The 24,034-nt window shown below is 43.0% G+C and overlaps 1 protein-coding gene across 3 annotated transcripts in view; it reads left to right on the forward strand.

Annotated features, from left to right (window-relative positions):
• tmem260 (transmembrane protein 260) overlaps positions 1 to 24,034 on the forward strand; it is a 30,612-nt gene continuing 6,578 nt past the window's right edge. For all 3 annotated transcript variants that reach the window (XR_015778634.1, XR_015778635.1, XM_042500870.2), the window contains exons 1-11: positions 1 to 411; positions 3,798 to 3,829; positions 5,752 to 5,903; positions 15,851 to 16,028; positions 16,144 to 16,257; positions 16,603 to 16,782; positions 17,088 to 17,128; positions 19,966 to 20,052; positions 21,184 to 21,292; positions 21,611 to 21,783; positions 23,695 to 23,866. Coding sequence is in view for 1 of the 3 variants with exons in the window: in XM_042500870.2 (XP_042356804.2) it covers positions 303 to 411; positions 3,798 to 3,829; positions 5,752 to 5,903; positions 15,851 to 16,028; positions 16,144 to 16,257; positions 16,603 to 16,782; positions 17,088 to 17,128; positions 19,966 to 20,052; positions 21,184 to 21,292; positions 21,611 to 21,783; positions 23,695 to 23,866 (1,347 nt within the window). In the remaining 2 variants the exon portion in view is untranslated. The remainder of the gene's footprint in view (positions 412 to 3,797; positions 3,830 to 5,751; positions 5,904 to 15,850; positions 16,029 to 16,143; positions 16,258 to 16,602; positions 16,783 to 17,087; positions 17,129 to 19,965; positions 20,053 to 21,183; positions 21,293 to 21,610; positions 21,784 to 23,694; positions 23,867 to 24,034) is intronic.

Genomic DNA, 24,034 nt, shown 5'->3' on the forward strand with positions numbered 1-24,034 from the left:
GTCCGGTAGTCTCGCGAGTTTACCCCGTGAGCGTGAAGTCGGTTGCTGCTTCCTCGGGAACATAAACGTTACAACTTCGCTAACTGCCAAGACTCCTCAAATAAAACCGTAAAGTTACGTTTTTACTTTTATATTAACTTTACTTCAGACGTCCATCGGTTTTTTTTTATGTAACTGGCAGTTTACAGTGCTATTTACCGTCCGCGGTTCCGGAATTGTATTGATGCTAACGGTAGCTAGCTTGTCAGTTAGCCGACATTATCATTTGTTTGTAATCTGTCGGCATTTATTTAGACAGAAACATGTCTGCGGAGCGGAGCACAAGCTGGATACTGGCAGGCGCTACTGTCGCTTGTGTCACCGCTTTGTATGTGCCCTGTGTGCAGAGGACTGTCCCCGGAGGAGACTCAGGTTGGTGCTAACATGCTAGCTAATGCTCCACTCTGGTCATGTGGCTTTGTTGTTGCTAGGCAGCCAATCGTGAGGTGCCTTATTGGTGCAATCGCTGCAGCTAAACTGGTGCTGTCCGTGGTACTGCAGGTACATGAAAGACAAAATCTACTTAACCATGCATATGTTTTACTAATGCATTAATTTTAAAACACGCATATGATTGACATTGGCAGACTAGGACATGTTCTTTGTGAACTTTCAAAAGGTTCATCTTTATTATATTTAAATGAGTCTGCAAGAACAAAATAGTTCACACATCAGCAGTGTCTTCATAGTCTAACGTTCCTCTGGTATTGATTATGTTATCTGTTATCTATGTCATCTCTTCTTACATGTGCACGTTTGTGTGTGGGGTTTTTTGTTTTTTGTTTTTGTTCTATTATTGTTGTTGATATTTGCTGATTTTTGTTGAATTTGCATTTGTTTTCTGCCTTCTTTTATGCATGTCCTTGTGCATGAAGCACTTTATAACGGTTGATTTTAAAGATGCTTTATAGAAAAAGAAGATATCTAAGGGATTTTTTGTGCAATCAGTACCATTAAAAAAAAAAACAAATACAATTTTATAAATTGTATGAACCATTGAACACATACGTCTGCCTTTTTTGATGTTCTGTGAAGCGTCTTGTATATATTGTTTCTGTGTTTTTTGGTACATTGTACATTGTGTTTATTGGTGATACAAAAGTTAATTTCATGCCCTGGTGGGGCAGCTTAGCTTATTTATCTTATTATATAAATGAGTTTTGAAAGGGTTTTGTAAATTTAAATTGAGATAATGCTTGTAGAAAGAATTTCATTTTACTTTTGACTGAAAGGATGTGATAAGAAGGCTTCTTTGAAATCTAAAAATGTCAAAATCATACTCTGTCAGGATCAAAAACAAATTTGGCCCAATGGATTAACATCAGTTTATGCCAGGATTGTTTTCACAATATTAACTTTGCCCATTTGACCAACAACTTATTTCAGTCACTTGCACCAAACTCCTTTGTTATTCATAAAGTTATCAGAAAGTTATTTACTGCGTCAAAATGTTCTCCATTTTACATATCTACAATAACTATTGTTTTAACCAACATTTGCCACAAGGAGAAATAAAGTAGAGAATTAATTTCAATACTGACTGCAGTGCCATGGAGGGGAATATAGACACCACTTGTAATGACAGTGTGTTGTTTATAGTGCCTTACTCTCAAAAAATATGGGCTGTTTAATTTCATATTATGTGTGTATGCATAAATTTAATCTGTTCTCCTCTGTAACCAGCCATAGCCCAAATGACTTTCACTCAGTACATTCCTATGTTGTAGGCCAGCATGTTTTCCAACATTCTTGTAATTCAGTTCATGAAGGACTGCCTTGCACAATTACAAACAGTGTTTAGAAGTGATAGCAAGGTTACAAACTTGTAAATGTGGACTTGAGGGCATGGAGGCTCTGCTTGTTAGGTTTGCACTGCTCTGGCATACAAGCTGCTGTGGAGGGGAATGCACATTTTGCAGAATGAAAGCGTGTGAAAAGCTCGGCCAGATATGAGCGAGGAGAGACGAGGAGAGAGCAGGCAATTGGAGCGCTGAGTAGCCCTGCTGCTTGTGCTGCTGTCTGGCGAACGGGGCCTTTGAAAAAATGGCCAACCCCTTCTCCACAGTGTTTAGGGACCATGCAGGATGCCCGCTCTGATAGTGCCAGCTGAACACCCTTCTGAATTCTCCAGGTCTCCGTCTCTGTGTCCTAATCTCTTTAGGTGTGATGTGCCCTGGAGAGGCTTGAGCACAGCCCCGCGGGTACGCTGTTGTCTAGGAATGTGGAGTGTGGAAATGATGGGGATTATGGGAAGACTGGTGTGGGTGCCCATGCTCCACTATCACAAAGACTCTTGGCACCCATGCTGCTACCCCGTTGAGTCAATATTTTTCCCTTTTTAGTATTGGGGCTGCAGAACTGCATCTCTGTGGCACTGAGATGGATGTTTTGGCTCAGTATTAGTTTGAGTTTCTCTGTGTTGAATGGTGTAAAAAGTGTGCCACTACTGAGGGAAATTAAGTGAAATTGAGAAACCGATGAGGGTTGAGAAAGTGTGATGTAAAATGATGGCAGGTAGCTGGCGGCTCATGCCAGGTGAAATGGAGCTGTGAAAACATTTAAGCTGTGCAGGTGGAGGAGTTCTGACTTCATGGTCCATTAGAGTGATAAGAGTTAGGGCTCCTCATGTGGCAGAAATTTAGGCATAATAATTCACTGTATCGGCAAGGTTGCAAAATGCGTGATGCAGCCAATGCCATCTGAAACTCAGCCGTTCTGTTCTATAATGGTCGATGCTTCATTGGGGCCCGTGTCCTTTCTCTTCAAATGTTTATTTTGAAAAACCACTTACAGATGCTAGAATTGAAGATAACCGACACTAATCTGTTGCTGTTTTAAGGATTTGGTTAAAAAGTAAGTTAAAACCTGTTTCCAGCGTAATTTGTATTAATTTACCAGGTGTACTTCTAGTTTTTATGCTGGTAAAGTGATGGGAAACAAGGCCACTGTTTAATTGGCTGTATAGGTTGCAAGAGATGACTACCCATTTAGTACCAGTAGAGGGAGCCATCTTGAACCTAAACATTTATCAATGTCATTTAATCTGAACCAAATTTCAATTTTCATGAGTGGGAGATGCAAACAACTGGTGAGAAATCAGTATAATTTGAAACGCTCTGGGTGTATTCTGGCACAAATGGGTTTGTGCCCAGATACATTAAAGCTTCCTCAAATAGCTTTTAGGGGTTTTCTTTTCACTTTGTGCTGCGCCTCACACAGAGCTTGTCAAAAAATTGTGCAGCCGGCTCTTATTTTTACAGCTTACCTCATTCTGTGACTGTCACCAACGTTGCCTTTCTGTTTGTGCCCAACGGACTAAACGAGACATTGAGGCATTGGGAGTGTGGGAGCAGGAGAGAGGCACGTAGAGCAGCAGGAGAGAAAAAAAGAGAGGAAAGGAAAGGACCCTGATGCATTGGGAGGATGGGACTGGAAGCATTATTCTCAGATCAGCATATGTGTGTGTCTTTGTGTGACAGAGCATTGGAGAGGGAGTCTAATGGCTTGTGTGTGTGTTTATAACTGTGTGTATGTGCTGGAGACGGGGAGGAAGGCATCAGGGGAGAAGCGAGAGATGAAGAGAATGAGCGTGCCGCTTAGGAAATGTCACACTGGGAAGATTTGTAGGTTTTGATCCTGGCAAATTAATGCAAAACCCCAGTGCAAGTATTTGATTTGGGAAAACTTTGGGAGCAGACTTGTCTCTTAATAATAATTATTGGGTTTACATTAATTTCCTCCCCTATTCTCTTCCACAGGAGAGCTGATCACCACTGCTTGTGAGCTGGGGGTAAGTATTAGCTGTATTGTTTAATCAATTCACTCATTAACTCTTATAAGCATTAAGGAAGTTTAATTAAGCATGGGCAGAAAGCAGATTAATTTACTTTCAGTCCACAGGTTTTTCCCCTTCTTTTCTATACACTTATTTTACTAAGTTGCAAGTAGAGAATGCTATAATTTGCAACCCGTTTTTCAAATCCAATTAAAGTCAATGGTAAGGCGATGGCTTTTGTAGGCTTTGCCTTATGTACGGTATAAGGCTTATTATATCCACCCCTCTTTTTTGTGTGTGTGTGTAAGCCGCGAAGAATGAACTAAATCGGGTTAACAGTTATAATAAGTTTTATTATTTAATAAAGTTTATTACGCCGCTGTGATCCTTTTAGGGAGGCTGTGTCGGTGTCACTATGCCAGTAATCCTGCCGTTAGTGCTGCAGTCCGTGTGGCCTGCCTGTCTGCTTTTCAGGCCTCCCCAGGGCCTCACAGGCCGTCCCTGGGCCCCAGGCTGCTGGCCCCCCCTTCTGATCCCCAGAGCTCCTGAGTTCCGCTTTCCCGTGCTCCCTGTGGCCTTTGTCCCTCAGCTGTCCTTTTGCTGCATGTCTGTCCACTCCTGTTGGCGACACAGTTCCTCATCCACGTTCTCAAGTGTTACCTGACACCTGACTTTACATCTTTTCTCTGTCTTTTTGTCTCTACATTATTTCTTCCCTTTTTGCTCCTTAACTTCTCCTGACCTACATGCGTGACATTGCATGACATTCGTCCCTCGATTTAGGTGGAGTTGTGTCTCTTTGAATGTAACCAAGTAGCCTTTGCCATGTCTGAGGTGACCAGTGAGGTTTTGATACTCTCACCTTTCAGCTCTGTGCTCATTGGAAGAGCTGCCCCTTCTCCCTGCCTGCATGGCTCGTGTTATCAGTGCCAGGGAATGAGTCTGTGTTTAATGACTGAGCCCTTATCTGGGTAGAGGAGACTTAGCGGCTAATTGCTGTGATTGCCGAGATCCCCCAGGCGAGAATGACTGCGGCTCGGAGGTGGTTTGGGGGCTGAGGCTGGTGAGCACCACGTGCTCTTCCACGGGCTCTGGGGAGCTGCACTGTCCTTGGGAAGAGGCCAGAGGAAAAGAAGTGAGAGGAGGGAGGAAGTGAGGGAGAAGAGGGCTCTGGTATCATAGCAGAGTCAGTTTGCGGTCAGACCAGGCGGGATGTGTCTTGATTTTCCATTATTGCAGCTCTACAGCACACCACTACTGGCATCTACCGAGGGCAGAAGAGCAACTAGATTTCTCACTCTGTCAGAAGAGGCTTGTAAAAAAATAACACACCCTCACTGCCTCACACTATAAATCTGACAAGTTGATTTTACAAAAAAAATCAAGGAGTAGTAAGTCTGACTTAACTTGATTGTGACAAAACTCATTTTGCCAGTGATGAAGTAAGGAGATCTTCAAGTTCTGATTTGTTTACATATGCACAATACATGTGTACTGAAGTTGCTAAAACTTAGAAAAAATGATGATATTAAATGTGCCATTTTTAAGGTACAGCAACTTCACAAAATCAAGTAAATATAACTTGATTTTAAATAAACTTTACAATTGGATATACAGTAAACATAAATTAATATCACGAGTTATATATACCTTTGTTTTTTTTTTTTAGGGTGATCTTTTTTTTTTTTTTAAGTAAAATTAACTTGTAAGTGCGCTGTGGTCACCTGTTATATTCTCATTCAGGCTTTTATGTTCTTGCTTTTTTATTTTCACTCCTCCCATATCATTTTAAAAAAGTCCAACAACACCTTTATCATCTTAGCTTGCCGTCCACACAAGCACATATTGAATGGCGCATTACCTTGCTGTTCTCTTGAGGCTGTGATCTCTCAGTGCATCTTTGGGTTTTGATTTCACACTTTGTCATTTGTTCTTAGGTGGCCCATCCTCCAGGATACCCTCTCTTTACCCTGCTGGCTCGCCTGGCGATGTGTCTCCTGCCCTCACTCTCTCCAGCCCACAGTGTCAACCTGATGAGTAGCCTGCTGGGGGCTGCAGCTTGCGGCGCCCTCTGCGTAACTGTCTGCAGGTAGGAACATGAAATATTAGTCATTTTCCAGAGTTTGTTGTCATAATTATGTTATTCCTCTGCCCAGCAAGTACTATGCTAATATTTTGAATAATGTGCTTCTATAAAAATAATTCCCAAACAGGGTATTTCAAAGAGATATTTGGCTGATTTTTGACCAGCTTTGTATCAAAACAGTGTGGGTAGTATGTGTAGATGAACTGCGGTAAACTTTCCTCGGTCTAACCAGTACCCAGATGTCCCACCCCCTCATTCTCACGGACCATTCCACATCACATCAGGCACATAGCAATCTGGTAATAGTAGGTTTTCTACCTCTTGAGCAAAAGCGTCCTTTTTCTCTGGTCATGTAGCACCAATTTCAAGAGTATTTGCGTCTTTCTACTGCAGAGACAGCGTAGTTTTATGTGAGGGACTTCTTTATATCAGTGAGATACTTCTTTAAGTTGTCTAGTTGTCTGAGATGATTTGATGTCACTTAATTGCACTTGCAATCTTCAGGAAAGCACAAAGAAGCTCCCCTTCAGCAGAGGAATCTGACATCAGCCGTCTACTGACAAACTCTGCACATGCATCAGTCTGTATAGCACAAGTCAAACATCTGAGGGAAGTCACAATGAAAGGAAGACATTATTTAAAGTGGAGGGGGTCTTCAAACATTCCCTTACTGACGTTTTGCATCTTGATGCTGTCTGGAACAGAGAGTGGTATTTTTGGGTCCTGACAGACTGGCAGTGTCGTCCCTGATCCTCTGTTCAGTATTCAGGAGCAGAGCCCCGCCGCACTCCTCCCTCCCACCACCCTGCCCTGCCTGTTTACCCATCAGCCACCCGTTGTGAGCGTGCGTGTGTGTGTATGTATATCACAATTATCGCGCCCTCCAAACCCCCATCCTGACGTCCCTGTTCTCCTGCACCCCCCACTGCCCAGCATGCTCTCAATCCTGACATGGCACGATTTCTTATCTCCCCCTTCTTGCCTCCTGGGTCTGAGAGGAACAGGATCACTAACTCTGCTCCTCCCTCTCCCCACTCTTCAACCATCTCTCCCCTCGCTCAGTCATGAGCACAGTTTACGCTCTCTGCATCGCCATCTACCACCCTGCAGTTTCGCCTGCTGCTGACCCTATCATGTAAGGAGTATTTTACCCCGTCCCTCTTTGTGTGTGTGTTTATCTCCCATGGTTGGCCGCACTACCTTACATCACCCTTTTGCTGATCTTAGTAATTTCCCACATTGCATTGTTGGTGGCAGCTTAGTGTCAACATTTTTCCTTTTTGTCACTGTTTGTGCATACTGGGGCATTTCCAAGCATGTCATATACTTCTAATTTACTCGGCCAGAATAGGAATTGTTGAATATGATGTAATTTCTTCCTGCTGTACACCTCGGCAGGCTGTGATAGTGGGGGGAAAAGCAGGTGAAAATGGAGTTGTGTGTGTGTTCCCTGGTGCTCAGCACTGGGCCTACTTCCTGTGTGCTTGGCCAGTGTGTGCTAGGTGGCAGGTGGTCTGCAGTGGGTCAGGGTACAGGGTCAGCCCTGCTGCAGAAGGGCAGAGGCTTGGGAGGAAATGCTACCCAGGGGACTGGCCTTAAGCCCAGACTGCATCAGTCTTACACCCTGCCTTGCATTTCTGCCTTTCAGAGGTGAATCAAAAGTTACCAGTTTTAACCAGGACAAGAAAAGAATAAAAAGTGGACAAAAACAAAAAGGAGGCAGCACTGTGCTTCTTTTGCGATTTTTTGCCTTTGTATCTATACTGCCCCCATGTCCTAATACATTTGATGAGTTACCAGTCAATTGGAGGATTGGACTCTGTTCTTGGCCAGACATTTACAGACAGTTATTTTGAGGCCAGAAAATATCCATGCAGTCTGGGTGATATTTGGCTCACTGTGGGCATGTTAACTGTAGCCCTGTTTGTAATCTCTGGGGATTTAGATCCAATTTTGGATTATGGTCAAGTGAAAAGTCATTATGAGGACCTCCAACCCCACCCACTCCCCAACAAGGGATGATGGAGAGCAAGGACTTCAGCCAGAGCACACAGTCACACCATATAAGCTCTTAAGTATGAACATATAATCTACGCTTTCAATTTGAAAAATAAGCATAAAAGGTTTTAGTCATTATCTGCTCAGGGCCTAGTTTGGGATGAGCTTGTGGCCGTGGATCAGCTGGCAGACTCTGCCTGGTGAGGGGTTACTGGAGAGGGCAAAAGATGAAGGGGGGATGTTTCCGGATGGTCAAGACCTCCATCTCAGCTCTGGCACGGAGGGCATTGGGTGCTTTGACCATACTGAGACGACTGGCATAGATGTCATGCCACATCCCTGCAGGGATTATCTGGCCAGGCCTTTCCCTCAGATGAAATGCCAAAACTGACCAGTTGACACCCGTTCGTACCTGCTCTGTCCTTGCAGCAACGCCAGTTTACGGTGTCTTTTCCCAAACATAATTAACTTCCGGGATGTATTTTGTTGTTTCTGTTCCTTTGAGGCCCTTTTAAACTTTTTCACTACTTCTTATTTTTGGGTTTGCATCAGCTGAGAAGTAGACTTTCCCCCTCCCCAAACAAATCATCGCTTTGTGTGATTATTTTCAGATGGCAAAATGTATTGAAGTTAATGCGGGTACTTGAAGGCAGTTTCTCTCAAATAGTAAATTGTAAGACCTTGAAATTCATCTGGAGTATACCCAACATGGCAAGCCTTTGATGTATCAATTTAAATTAGTCGGCCAGATTGCCGTGTTTAATGTGGGGGAATGTAAGTTGATAGGCTTGGAAGCCACTTCTCTCTCTTGCATAAGTTTAAATGTAGCACTTAGCCTCCCTTTGATTTGTCAATTACAGTTCTCTTGGCTTGATCATATGGTTTGATGGCCAAATTGCATGTCTTGTTATGTTTTCACACCATGGCCTGACAAGCCTTTGAGGATGGTGGACGTAATGATAATTACTATCGATTGCACTCAGAGGTTCACAGAAAGAAACATTTCGCCTGTGGAATGCTAAAGGCCTCCTCAGCCACGAGTCTCTGGAGGAATGCACCCTTCATAGCGGGATAATCCAGACAGCTTGGTATTCTGTGCTCTCTCGTTTCACAGTTTATCTGCTAAAGCTGCTCTGAATCTCTGCTACCTGGGAGGAATCTCTCTCCATTCCCCGAGCTTATCCTGAGAAACCAGGAGCAGACACGTTAGTGTGCTGACAGCCATCAGAGCAGAAAAACAACCTCGCAACGCTCAGTCATCAGCACTTTTTTTTTGATCACATGATTACATAACTGTTGAAGCGCCTGGCCTTCCCTTTCCCTGGCGGCCCTCTAAACAAATGCACCTGCGAGAGGCTCCCCCGCCAAGAGCTGGCCCATGTGGCACAGCTGATACCTCAGTGGACCTGAGGGTGGGCGTGGTGCCATCCCCTGCCTTGTGCTGTGTCCCCAGCTCCTTATAAGGACCTTCACCATATGGTCCTGATGGCGCCTTCCCTCCTCGCTCAGGTGGGTTGTTTTTCCACAGAGTTGCGTGTATCTTGTTGGGGTCATGTCAGGAGCAATGTGTGTGGGGATTGTGTTTTGCAGCCATTTGCGTGGTTTTGTTTTGAGTTGTGAAAACAGTTGAATAGAGTTGTTTTGTTGGATAATGTTCTCACCTCTCCCTGCAGGTGGCAAAGCTGCCCCTCCCTCTCACATCTGCTATGCTAGGATAAAATCTTCATCCCAAGTGGCAATAGAAAATACCCCCATTTCTATTTTCTTCTGAAAATGCAAAAGACAATTTTAGGTTTGTCTATTTAAAAGGCCCCAAATCTGGACCTTTTGTTCCATTTCTGCAATATCTCATCCGTCATATTGTAGTCCAACAGACCTCCTCTACCCCCCACCCCCCCATCCTCAGCATGACCAATGGTTCCCCCAGGACTCATCCTCTAATACAGTTAAACAGATGTCTAATGAAGATGTTATTTCCTCATTACTGGCTATGGGATGGGGATAGAGAGGAGGAGGGAGGAGGGCTAGATAGACAGCAGAATACAGTACCAGTTTAATATTCCTTTCGCCCGTGGGCCCGAGATTGTGTCTGCCTCGGACGTCAATATTACATTCCTCACCCACCACAGGCAGTCTTAATAAGGCACCAGGCACGGAGACGGATCAGACTCGGCAATTACAATTCACCCAGAATTAGTTAATGGAATCTATACAGCAACATTTATGTATCACTGGTGTGTGCCTAATGACTTTGTTGGAAAAAGCAGCAATAGAAATGGCATTCAGTGAATTGCATAAACATAGGGTTTTTGTAAATTGTTTTTTTTCCCTCTTCCTGTAATTTTTGTGTGTTGGGTGGAGATTAAGATGGCATTCTGGAAGAAATTGTCATGTCAGTGGCTGCATTGTTTGAGCAGAATTGTGGTGATTAATTTTACACGCACTTGGAGCACTGGAGCGCTCTCCTGGAGGAGGGGTGTCTGAGCGGCAGCGCTGGGACCCTTATTTACCCTCCTCTCTGTTCAAGCAGACAGCATCCTCTTTGCACACCGGATGAGGCAGGAAAGACAGGGAAGTGCTTGGATTGGTGATTGGCTGAAAATTACGCTGTGGCATCTCAGATTCCAATATACTGTTTGAAAGTCAGCTATAAAAAAAGACCAGGGCTTGGCAATACTGAAAAAATGCAGTAATATGTATTTTATTTACCTCAACATTAATAATGTGAAATTTTGGTGGTGACTGTGGGTTCTTGTGGAGGATAATTTCACCCCAGATTATTGAAAAAATGATACAAGTAAAAGCATTCACTGAGTATTTTACACAAATAGAACAGCTTTTCAAGTAAAAAAAAAAATCTTGTAATGATATCAATAATATATCAATAAAACGATGGGATAAGATGGCTAAAAACAATATTGTAATCAGTGATGATGATATCACAATATGTAGAGCTGGGAAATATGGAGACAATCGAATATAACCGAAATTTTGAGCAAATATCTCAATATCAATATTATTGTAGGTTTAACTATTTTCTACATACACAAAATATTTACACAATGAGTTATTTGATAAATAACCATCACTAATGTGGATACAGTGTCAGATAATATAACAGAACAGTGTGGTAGGTTCAGAAAATTAAATCACTTTACTGTAAAGAAGCCTTTAAAACCCAGAAAAAGACAAAACTTCCGATATTATAATATCCAAAATCTTAGGCAACATCTAGTGTCATATCACAATATTGATATAATGTCGATCTATTTCCCAGGCCGGTCAATATGAAAAAGTTATTGAAGAATACATCTAAAATTTTCGATGCAACTAATTCCGTTACACTGTTATTGTTACTCTACACATAAAATAAGGCATTGAAATGTTCGTCTTTAGTTACATTTTGCTTGAAATCATTAATTTAATGGGGCACCCCAGTGATTTAGTATTGCACTTACATAAATTTAGGGGACTAAACAACAAAGCCATCTAAACACCAGATCTTACAGTTCCTAAAATCCAATTCATTAGCATCTGTCATTAAACTCTCCCAGCCTGGTTAATGTTAATGTCTTTCCATGTCCATGCCCCATGTTTGTAACACAGGCTTTCTGCAAAAAATCCAAAGCCAAAATAAACCTGATAATGTCAGCATCTTTTTTTAAACATTGGAAAGCTCCTACATCGCCACAGAAGACATTGGCTGTCATACTTTTTAATAGGCTAAGGCAACATGTGAGATTTTTATTATTTCTGCATTCAAAAAGGGTTGTGTTTACCATGTTCATGAGAAGTGACCATATAAACGCCCCCCTCTAGTGGAAAATTTTGGAGGACTCAGAGTTCTAGACTTCGTGTATACAACTTCCCATGCTGTAAACATGTTTGAAGTTCAAGAGTTCCTTTTGAACGCAGCAATAGTCTGAAAACGTGGTAGGAAACCAAGAGTGTGGAATTTCCACACTATTCCCAGTGAAGTATTACAGCATATAAACACTGGCATATATATTCCACAATGTAATGCTGAAGTGGACAAAGTTTGTAATGGACAGCAGCCAAGACAGTTCTGGATCATCAATAAAGCCTCCTATTAAGTGTTAATATGTCAGAGGTGTAAGATTTCACTTTGCTAGGCGTAATAATATAGTTTTAAAAATATTTTTAAAGCAAAATAATAGAGCTGAGGTTAGCACAGGTTACCCAACTCAACTCAACTTATATAGCACCTCTCATACAAACATGGGACCCAACGCACTTCACGTAGTAAAATTGAAATAACACAGACACAATTTAAAGGCTAACATAAGCAATTATATATACATAAAGTTTTACGGGACTAGAAAATTAAAACAATAAGACAATAACATATTAAAAAATTATTAAAAGTCTATAGAATTAAAGAGAATAAATAAATCAGATACAATAAAATAAAAATACACAGCAGGTTACGTGCCTGGCGACCGGCAAGGAGGCTCTGGAAAAGTGACTAGATAATTACAGCTCAGCGCGTTGGAAAAGATACATACTGTTTGTGGACACAAAAGTATATTGAACAGTTGTCAACATGTTGGGTATGTGGTGTATAGTATGCAATTTTAGATGCAGTTATCATACATGTATATTATACATGGTGTATAGTATGCGATTTTAGACGCAGTTATTGTCCATCTTTTTTCACAGGCTGACCAGTAGTCGGTTTTACTCTGTAAATGTAAGTACGTGTGTTGCGATACGAACATTGTAAAGTTCACACAATTTTTTTTTTAATCATTAAATGATGTGATGATGTTGTAATGATTTAATTTCACTTCAAGACATGGCTCAGCCCAAAGTTATACATTAACTGACTCTAAAACATTTTGTAGTATTTTTATGTAGTATTAGATTTCCTGACACATACATACTGTTTCATTTTAAAGCTTGAATTGTATCTCAATCTCTGCTTGGCTTTGAAATTTCAAAGCTGTGCATCAGACACTTACCCCTGTCATATAATAGCTACTAAGTACCCTGCCTGGTGTCCTGGCCAGAGGAGAGCCCTAGGGTGTCAGCGAGGGCCAGCTGGAAACCTCCGCCTCAGCCCGAGTTGGCCACCTCCTCTCTTGGGCTCTCTACCCTCTTCAGGAATGTGTGATTCTTTTCCAACGCTGCTTTTCCCAAACCACCACTCGGTTAGAGAACAGTGCGGTGCTGATCCGCGATGGCACAGCTGTGGTATTGTCTGTTCCCCGGGGTGGTGTGTGACAGTGGCTCCCTTGGCCAGCTCCATTGTGAAGCCTGATTCAGTGCAGAGTGCTGGTGAAGGCTTTTTGTGTGCTGTTATTTAGCACAGACGACTGGTGCTGGCACGTCTCTGGCCCGTACTGTAGAACTGAGGGAGTAAATGAGGCAGGTCCCATTTTGACACTTCAAAGTGATTATACTGAGCTTTTGTTGTGTCCTTGAAGGGGGCAATGCTTACCAGAGTCTGTTGTATCAGTCATTCATTACTTTTTTTTTTTTACTTTACCTTCGAACTTACTGTTTGAACCTGTTTTGTATCAAACATTTTCATTTTTTTTTCTATTTAACCATTTTCTTTCCTTGTATGTATGATTTTTAGTTTTTTAAAAAAACTAAAAATTTTTGTAATTTTCTTACATTATTACGAAGTTTGTGCTCAATTCCAGAGTGTATGCATTATGTATTTTTCATTCAGTTAATTACCCAAGTGATGACACAGACGTTTTGGCAGGGTGGATCAGTGCAGGGTAGAACAGTCTCACTGTCAGCGGTGTTATTCTCCTGCCACGTCTCAACCAGGCCATTGTCACTGAGCCACAACATTTCAGCACAGCAGCATCCCTGCACCGCATTGAGTCATGATAACAGGGAACACGGCCACACTGGTGTCAGAATATGTCCTGCTTTATCTGCACGCCCTGGGAGCAGCCAGCCCGCAGAATGAGCTATGGAGAGGCTGAGAGGCTGACTGGGACCCAGGTGGTCCCGTGCAGACAGACAGGTCATTTACAGCCCGCACTGTACACACATCACTGGGCTCTTACCGAATGACAAGCTCTAACAGAGAGATTTGTCAGGCACTCGGGGAGAATAAAGAAGTTGAAGAACAGGAATGTGTGTGTGCGCGTGTTTGTGTGTGTCTCTGAATATGTGACGAGTGCTGCCTGACTATCAGAGGCAGGGACACACTTGGTGTAATAACCTCGTCCGTGGACCCCCACGACTGTTGTGCACCCAGTGCTGCCCCCAAAATCAGCCCCCCTGCTAGGTGCATGAGCTGTGGGTTAATTGTCATGCAGGGAGGTAAAATTATGGGTGCGGGGGGTCTCTGCACCTCAACAAAAGTCTCCATCTGCCCCCCTCCACCCCATCCTCCTTCATCCTTCCTTCAAGTTACAACTAATTCCTGGAGCGGTGCAGCAAGAAAGACGCTGCTATCTCTTATTAAGACCCACTCCTAGACGCCCCATCAACACAGTCCACCCCCCCCGTCTTTAAGTGCACACACACGCACATATACATACTCATTCACCGTGCTCGCCTTACAGTGAACACAGAGGAAAAATAGTGGAGAGAAGGAGAGAGAAAAACCAAGAAAAAAAGGGGAAGTAGTCAGCAAGCAAGAGTTTTTTTTCACCCTGCTCTCGCTCTCCCTCTCCTTTTTTTCCTGATTTACCGCGCTTTCCTCAGAAAGCTCCATTGTTCCCCTAGCCTAAGTCTCATCAGGCCTTTTGTGGCTGACTATCACAGCGGCAGGCAGAGAGCTGGAAATGTATAAATGGTATCATGCCTTGTGATTAATGGCGGTGCTTATGAGTCAGGTCTGATAACGGGCCTGCTCTCTACTCAATTTCAGATACCGTTAATGGAATCTGTCTTCTGCGATTGTAATGTGAGAGCGCCTAATTTGCTATGGAGCTTGAAGCTGTCACCGGCAAGGGATTGTGGGGTCATAAGGGACCTGGCAGCCGTTTGGCCTGCAGCTTGTATCTGCGGTGCTGAATAGAGCAGCTCTCTGCCTGTCAGTTAGCTGATAGGCTGATGAGGACTCTAAGCCACTCCACACAATGGCGGAAAGGGCCATACTGCCTGACTTCCCTAATTGTCGAGCCTGCTCATATTTCAGAGCCAGCATGCCGGGGACTGGGCTGCTTTTTTTTTTCTCCTTTCTCTTTTTTCCCCTCTCTCTTCTTGAACTTTTTTCTTCCCTTTTCTATATTTCATCCTTTATCCCGCACACTGTCTCACCCCTTTAACGCACACTTTTCTGCACTATTTTTCTTTTCTTTTCCTTCTCCCCATCATTTGTCGCCTCTCTCTCTCCCCCTCTGTCTCTCATTTTTAGTAAGTGGTGGGTCTTAGCGTATGACAGATTATCCCAAGTTTGCTTCAATTACTGCAAAGGAGATGGAGACAGTACAGGAGAGGAGGAAGGGGGAAACTTTTGTGCACACATTATATTTAAGAGGCTGAGGATAAAGTGCTATCTCTACCACGGTGGTTTCTGTGCCAGTCTGCTCGAGATCAACCCTCTGCTGGGGAGGGAGTTCTCATGATATGTGAATGGCCCAATTTACTGGGTGTTTTTCAAGGTCTTGTCCGAGTAGCAAACTTGGGTCGCGGGAAGATTATAATGGGTCCCCAAATTAGTCTGGGGGAAGTTGTGCCTTTCAAAAATTAAATTTTGTGTGAAGCTGCTGACTTTGTTGTTTTTCCTTTTTTGTGTCAGTTTAGTTTTACTTAGATCAAATAAAAGAAGTTCTGTAGCCTTTTAAAGTGACTAACAACAAAAAGTAAGGCTAGGATTGGTATATTCAAATATTGGACTGTAATTACTCAGTTTGGTTAGAACAAGGTGTTGTTTGTGATATTCTTGTGTTTGTGTGAGAAGTTGCAGATCTTTCTAAAGTTGTGTGTAGTTATGAAGGCCTCTCCTCCCTCACTGTCAGGTTGGCAGGCCCCGGCCCTGGAGCAGTACTGGCTGGGGGGCTGTTCGCTGTGTCCAGGCTGGGCTGGCAGTGGTCCATGGTGGCAGAGGTCTTCACCCTCAACAACCTTTTTGTCGGTCTGCTCTTCTTCTTGACTGCCAGCTTCCACTGTGCTGAAAACGCCACCCAGAGGGGGAAGGTAACTCAGTGCGACCCTCATTTGGGGTCTCTGTTGTTCAGTTTTCTCTGATCATTCCTTAAAAAAACTTCAAATTGGACTCACTGTGCTGTATTTAAATGCTTGACCTTGTCAGATTGCACACTGGGGAGCCCTGTGCTGTGGCCTGGGGCTCTGTAACCAGCACACCCTGGTGCTGTATGTATTAGTCATCATTCCCTGGGTCCTTCATCGACTTTACTCTCTCAGGGTAAGTCCTGGGGTTTTCTTTATAAACGTAGAACAGATTCTAATTATGTTTTTAAGAACCTCAAGACGGGTACAAAAAGTATGGTTATAAACATACAGTGGCTTTGGTTGCTGTCCCATCTACAGTAAAGGCACTTGCTATTCTATATATTAAATATCAAGTCAAGTGTAATAACAAAAATGTACGTTTGAGTTTCTTGGGATGCAGCTTTTTTTAATATGTAAAATTTTACTACAATGTTGGAAAAAAATAAAATGTTATATATATATATATATATATATATATATACATACACATACATATTCACATACATATACAAAGAAAATCTCTTCTCAATCTCATCAGGAGCTGTCTTTGCGTGGCCTTGTCTCTCTGGGAGTGTGTTTCCTGGCTGGGTTTCTGCCATACATCTACCTGCCCATCTCCTCCTACCTCAATACAGCCCGCTGGAGCTGGGGGGATCAGACTTCCCTGCCAGGCCTGCTCACCCACTTGCTGAGGGCTGAATATGGCACCTTCAGTCTGGTACGTGCTGCTTGCCTCACTATAAGAAAATCAACCCACTACTCGAGATTTTTTTATCATGTACCATTAGTCGGTATATGGGCTCTGGTGACATTCTTTTACCTTGTATACCAGTGGTTTTCACTACAACTCCAATGCTGAATATCCAATGGTAAAAATGTAGCACACACACAGATAGTCAGGGCAAAGTTAACTAGTCTCAGTTATAATTTATTCTTGCCATGTCAAAGAAACATGCTAACAGTTCAGCCTAGCTGCCTTCATCACAGCATCAGGTTTTCATTGTATTGTTTTTGTGTTTGCAGGCAAAGACAGAGAGCTCTGTAAACCTGACCTCAATGCTAAAGTAAGTCTGCTAGGCCTTTTTTCAACTTTTTGTCTTTAACACATTTAAAACACAAAATGCAACTACTTATTACATATTTTGGAGTGAACTGAAATGTTTTCCTGGGGAGAATGATTTTAAAAATGGAGATAAAGGGCCGTCTAGACCAAGAACAATATCTATGACACTAACGATTTGAGCATCCATGCTAACAAATTACAATGTTCTGTAAACAGGGGTGCCAACTAGGTCTGAAGCGTAGTAAAATTGTAAATGATAGTGTTTCTATCAAGATTTAAAAAAACATCCATGTCCCCAACAGGCAATTTGCTTTACGGGCAGTAGTCCATCACAAATACATACAATACAATATACACGTCACAGCATAAGATCCATATCTCCTGCAGCACAGAGGAAGAAACTTGCAGCTGTACTTCAGTGCATTTGGTTGGACGAGCTCACGCTGTGTAAGCACAACCACAAAAATGGTCAGAAACACCAGGAAACAATGTGCCACATCCATAATGGACAGATGATAGTAAGATCAACAGATCACCATTCATTCATTGAATAGCAGTCCAGGGTGGACTAACAATAACAGAAGACCCACAATAACCAACAAACAACAGACAGGACTACTTCTGCAGGATGCTACTAGTGCATTTGCTCCCAACAGACCATCACCGGACTGCACAATATCATTCATCAAATAAACAAATACTTTTTCTACATAAACATTCAATTGTTTATAAGCCACCATCAGTTTGAGTTAACTCAAAAAGCACCTGAGCTGACATCATCTTTTCATATCTAATACTGTCTGCTATAACCCTCCATCATCACAACTCTGGTTACACTGCACGTGTCATATCCCTCCCATGCTGTCAAAAAGCGTGCCCCAACATCTTTTGAATAGCCACGGAGATGGCAGGGTTGATGATAAGGTTAAACAAGTATCTGAGTCAGATGATCTCTAATTTGGAAAACACATAAAGGCAGAAAGTAAAATGTAGACTGTATATAAAGATGGACGACACGCCCCCACTTACCCCCGCTGCACTGAGGTGAGGTTAAAATATCCAGGATACGGGCGTTGTCATCTTGCGAGGGTGATGTCATTGAGACACACCCCTCCGGCCAATTATGAGCAGCTCCATTGAATGCAAGTGCACGGATTGGCTGTCATAGCTGTCAATCACAGTGGAAAAGCCCCCTTTTGTATAACGTGTTGTACAACGTATCATAAAAACCAACACTTGAACAGACATCATGGTGATGAGAACTACCTTTAGTGACAGAAACCGTCTTTGGGAATCGTTTATTTGGTGTGTACTTTGAGTTTAGTTTGGCCTATCTCCACTCACTAACATGGAGGGGCGGGCCTAAGGACCTGTACTGCAGTCAGACACCAGGGGCCGATCGAGATCGAATAGCCTCACTTTGGGGTAGCTGTCCATCTTTATATACTGTCTATGGACTTGACTTAAGGAGTGGACCTAAAATGAATCAGGAAACAGACCAATTATGAGTGAATAAAATTAAACAAGGAAAAACCCAAACAGGAAACCCGAAACCCAAAAATCAAAGTGGGACCTTTCGCATCAGCTTCTGTAGCTGCAGAAAAAACTGTTTTGGTCGCAAGGTCCTTATTTGAAAGCTCAAAATCAAAAAAGAAGGTCACAGTAGTGGCGTCAGAGCAGTTTCATGTTCCTCATAACACTTTTGGTGCACAGTCTGCCTTTTAAAACACTAGGTGTACTTCAAAACACTCTCGTCAGATTGTTTAGGCCTTTAAACATCAGGTTCGAAGATGGAGTAGGAAAGAAACAACAATGAAAGCTGTAGAGATTTGATCTAAAGGCACTGTGATAGGCTGGTTCTCCAAATGAAGGACCCAACCACTTTCTGCCCTGGTTCCGGTGTTTTACACAGGTTTAACCACACACACTCCAATCTGTTCTGAGAGCCCAGAGTCGTTTCTGCAGCCCATCTCTCTCTGCCTCTCTCTCCTCCCCAGCAGCTTTTGTTCTTCCCATTCCACTCTCTCCCATCAAAGCAGAACTGAACCTGCTTAGAGGGCCAAATCGCTGTGTTCTGTTTCTCCAGCAGTTTGAAATGATCACTCAGCTCTGGTGTTTAAGCGTGACAAGCTGTGATGACAGACACTGCAATAGAGCTGGAGAAATTGTATTTTTCCACTCCAGCAACACCCCCCTCCCACCACCTCCTCCACCCGATCCCCCCTCCCCTGCTCCCCGCTACCACCACCACCGCAGTCAACCCACTCCTGGTATCTTTCTCCAGCTGACGGGATGGGGGTGCATGTGCGTCTTAAGACCCCCCACTACCAGCCCCCCCTCTGCCAGGCACCCACCCCTTCCCATCACCCCTGCTGCTTGATGGACAAGCACACCTTCAAGATGGGGAAGAGAGGCGAACATGACAGGCATGTCGCACTGGAGACGTAAACCCGCTGGAGAAGCTGACACACACACCCACAAACACACGCTCATGAGCACATTCACACATAGTGTACATTGGGAGATATAGAGACTCAATAAGCTGTCAAATAGAGATGGGTATTAAGGAAGAGGCAGGAAACTATCTCTCTGCTCTGAGCAAGCGCTCTGTGACTGACAGGCACTGTGAGGAGAGGATGGGGCAGCGGGGGGTGGATGACACAGTCATTCGTATCTGTCAATCCGATTGAAAGGAGGAGCGCACAGTCCAAGGAGTTTGTTTTGATAGAGGATGGAGGGCATTTAGTAATTGGTGTCCTTGAGTTCATTAGCAGGGAGGGTAATTGAGCTTGTCTTTGGTGTCCATCATATATCTTGTGTGTGTTTGTGTATGCGCAGGGCCCAGTTGGACCACTGCCTGGAAGACCTCTCGCTTCCTGTGCTGGTGCTGGCAGGAATAGGCCTTCTCCTCTCATCATGGGACAGGTAGGATGAGCGAGACGCCGGCATACAAAACACCAAACTCTGTCACACTCATCTCAGCAGCCACTTCAACCAAAAACCTAATCCCCCGGAGTAAAAGACAGGGAACAAAACCACTGACAAAATGCTGATCTTAGAAAAAGAGAATACAAAAAAACACTGAGGCACCTAACTGTCAAGCTGTCGCGACGCTCCACATTCAAATCAAGAGAGGTTGATGTGTATTTTGGATTTTCAAAAAAAACATGTTTGTGTGGACGAGTAAATCGCTGCTTGTATGTATCTGTATGTGGCAGTGTGGCGTTGTGATCCAGTAATTCATTACAGCAGTGCCTTTACTAGGGTCTGTGGGGTGGAGCTGATAAAGCTCAGCGAAGCCCTGGGGGTCTGTGGTGCACCGGCCAGCTACCCCCTGCTTCCTCCTCTCCTGGGGTGCACTTTGATAGACTTGGCTGCATACACACACAGATGAAAAAGAGCAAGGTCATTTTATAAAATGCCAAAAGGAAGCCATGCAAATTTACCTAATGTTAAAATGTGGAGTGGAACTCTTTGTATGTAAAGAATATCAGAACATTTATCACTAAAAACTCATCATTTACTTTGTTACTAATTGTGCATAATGTGAAGAGAAAAACAGAATCTTGACAGTATGTGTTAGTGGCCACTCAGTGGAACCCATCAGATCAATTTGTTGGAAAATCCAAAAGTCATTTTCTGGGGCTTGAAAGTGTCTCTTCAGGTTCAGATGATGATTTTTTATTGCCACAAGGCTAACGTGTTTTCTTTTTAGTGCATAAGTACATTTTACAGCTGTACTGTAATGAGTTTGTGATTCAGCGCTTGGCACCAGCTCATTATGACTCAGTCTGCATTAGAAAATCAATCATGCACCTCTTAGCTGGCTGGCGTATACATTTGCTCTTGGGCTTGTGATCTCCATCCCTGCATTAATGTTTGTATGGACTTATTCAAAACAACAATATTTTTACAGAGTAAACAGACAAAATAATACATTAGACTAGATATGGGGAAATGGCAGCTCGGGAGTTTGTAGAACAATATTCATGAAGTGATAATGAAAAAGGGAATAATATTTGTATACTGAATAACTAGTGGCCTTTCCTATGTTAGGACGTGTCGCTCAGTGTCCTGGCTGTTGGCGGCCATGCTGGTGGTCTACTCGCTCTTTTTTGCTTGGAGAGCCAACCTGGACATCAGCAGACCCCTTCTGCTCGGAGTGGTGAGACTTCAACTCATTTCAACATCCTCCCTCCAAGCCAAAATGTTTCTCTTGTTTTTATTTGCCTGCGGTGCTCTTACAATAAGCTTATACATTTATTTACAATTTAATTTGCAGTATATGATAAATCTTTATACAGTAGACAGTACATCTATCGTGAAGTTAAAGCACTCAAACAGCAGTATATGCAGATCCTGGAACTGGTCCATTAGTAACCTCAGGACTGGACTGAGAGCCAAAAAAACCCAAATATTACGGGAAACACTGACGTGTGTGTGTGTGTGTTTGTTTGTCTATATTCACTCTCACTACCTGCAGGTTGAGCGTTTCTGGCTGCAGAGTGATGCTGCGGTGTGTGTGCTGGCAGGCCTCGGCTTGAGCCGGACACACAGTGAGCTGGAGAGGAGGCTGGGCTGTGGGGGGGTGTGGAAGACCACAGGCTGGGTCCTCACCATGGCTCTGCTGGCACATATGGTGCACACCAATCACAGGTGAGCATTGCACTCAATTACAGAAATAAATTTCCTGTTGAATATGATGAAAACATACATTGTAGTCGCTAAATATCAAAACAGTATTATTATTTGTTTTCATTGTTTGGGTACAACATATTCGATTTTAGATTAATCAATGGCTATGATATTAAAAAGGCTGACTTTAAATTTTAAGATTTTTGGTGGTGTTAACATGGATTGTGGATGAACACTGAAGGACCCATAGTCCTTTTTGCCCTTGGGTTGTTTTGTTTCCAACCCAACAGAGAGCAGAGACGGAGCGCAGCGCATCACACTCTAAAAAACACGCCCTACAGAGGGGAAGATAAATGGCACCACGATATGCAACCAAGGGCTGAAACACTAACAAAATGCCTAAAGATAAGATGTCAAACGATTATTGTAGCATCCTTTGTCTACTACAGGGGAAATATTACATTTACAAACTCAATATTGTCAATCTGTCTAAGTGTCCCTTTTCCTTACCTTGCTTATTTTGGAGAAGTGAGTCCACTGAATGACCAGGTCTGAAATACTTTGATATTTACAACTATTTAATCAAATCACAAGGTAAGATCATCATTTAATATAACAAAGATCAAAACCAGATCTTAGTTAGGTTTAGTTAGCTTTAATCTGTACAGTTTTTCTGACCAAATTAGCAAAATGGTAGCTGCATATAACCATACTAGGTGTCATGATCCCACGGTTTTCCCAATCATCCTGGGGATGCCTCGCATCTCATTGCCTTAAAGCTCCCTTTTTTCGATTCGGCAGCTAATGAAAACCAGGTTCTGGATTCATTATCCTGTTTATAGTGCATTCCATGACATGCCAGCTTTTAGGCATTTTTAGGTTGTTTGCTAGAAGCGACAAGTGACAAGGGGGCATCTTCACACAATACAAAGTCAATAGAGAGTGATAAATTATTTTCAACTTTGGTGGGGGTGGAACTAAATGCATGTCTATACAGCCACACAAAATAAAATTGAAAAAGCAAAATCTACAACAATAAAGACTGCGATCACACTGCATCAGTGAACTTATTAAAAAGTTTGCATGAAATGAAGTAAAATATTCTTACATAATTGTAGCAGCATTGTATTGTACTTCTGTAGGCTATTAGTGACTCCAAGCTCTAACTGTGTAAAGCTGCTCTTCTTTTAGAAGTTCTTTTGATTGTCCTGATTTCAAAAAGCAGTCCGACTCTGTACAATCTGTGTGCATTTATCCGTGAAATCGTTTTTTACAGCGTCCCTGTTGTAGTAACTACACCTGTGCCAAATGTTCCCGGAGTTACTTTTTAATTCCTCTGTTTGGTAAAGTTCAAGTGAAATAAAAACTCCCTTCTCATTCTAGTTCCTGCTAAAATCCCTATGCATAACTTTTCCCTGAGTCAACCTGATTTGTTTCTCCTCTGCGCTTCATACCGCAGGTCTGAACTCCACATGTCAGGTTTCTCTCTGCTCACCCCATGGTAGGGGCTAAAGAGAGGCACGGTTAGCACATAGATTCCACTCACACAGCTCAGTCTGAGATGTTAGCTGTCCGAGAAGGCAGATTACACCAGCGTAGTGCTGGGGAGTGCCAGACAGCCATCACTGAGCGGCTTTGATCAAGGGGAGAGCATGGCCTGTGCTGTCAGACCCATCACACCTGTCTCCCCACGATTAGATAGGCAGCCAGAGCGCTCTGCAGAGGGGATGGGGCGGGGGCACTGACAACTTACCCTCAGAGCACCTTGAAAGCGTACCTACAAACATTCACATACACACCGATGTACACATCACACACACTTCTAAGCGGGAGTAAGGATGTACTCAACTCCCTTTTTAAATTCAAGTAAACACAAGTTGTGTTTTGATGATATTATAAATGTATGATGGTGTTTGTGCTGATAATCCTAAGGGAGTGCGATCAGAGCAGAAACAGTGTGGTTGAGAGGTTCGGCAGGGAGCTTCTGGCCTCCGTCCCAGCAGATTCAATCATCCTGACCAGAGGAGATCTGCCCGGAAACTCCCTACGCTACTTATACTACTGCCAGGGTGTACGGCCCGACGCACGTCTGGTTGACCAGGAGGTCAGAGCTTCTATTTCTTCTCAATGTCATCTTTGCAAAACTCTACTCATTGAAGTTTTAATATAGAGTGGTGCAGACATGACTTTTATTTGTAGGCCAGATCAGAAGTTAGCATTGCCCTGCTTCCCTCCACAAAAAGCCTATGGGATTTTTTCATCAGATTTTGGA

Source organism: Plectropomus leopardus, chromosome 14 (assembly GCF_026936395.1).
Source record: "Plectropomus leopardus strain MGB_pleo_1.0 chromosome 14, ASM2693639v1, whole genome shotgun sequence".
Lineage (NCBI taxonomy): Eukaryota > Metazoa > Chordata > Actinopteri > Perciformes > Serranidae > Plectropomus > Plectropomus leopardus.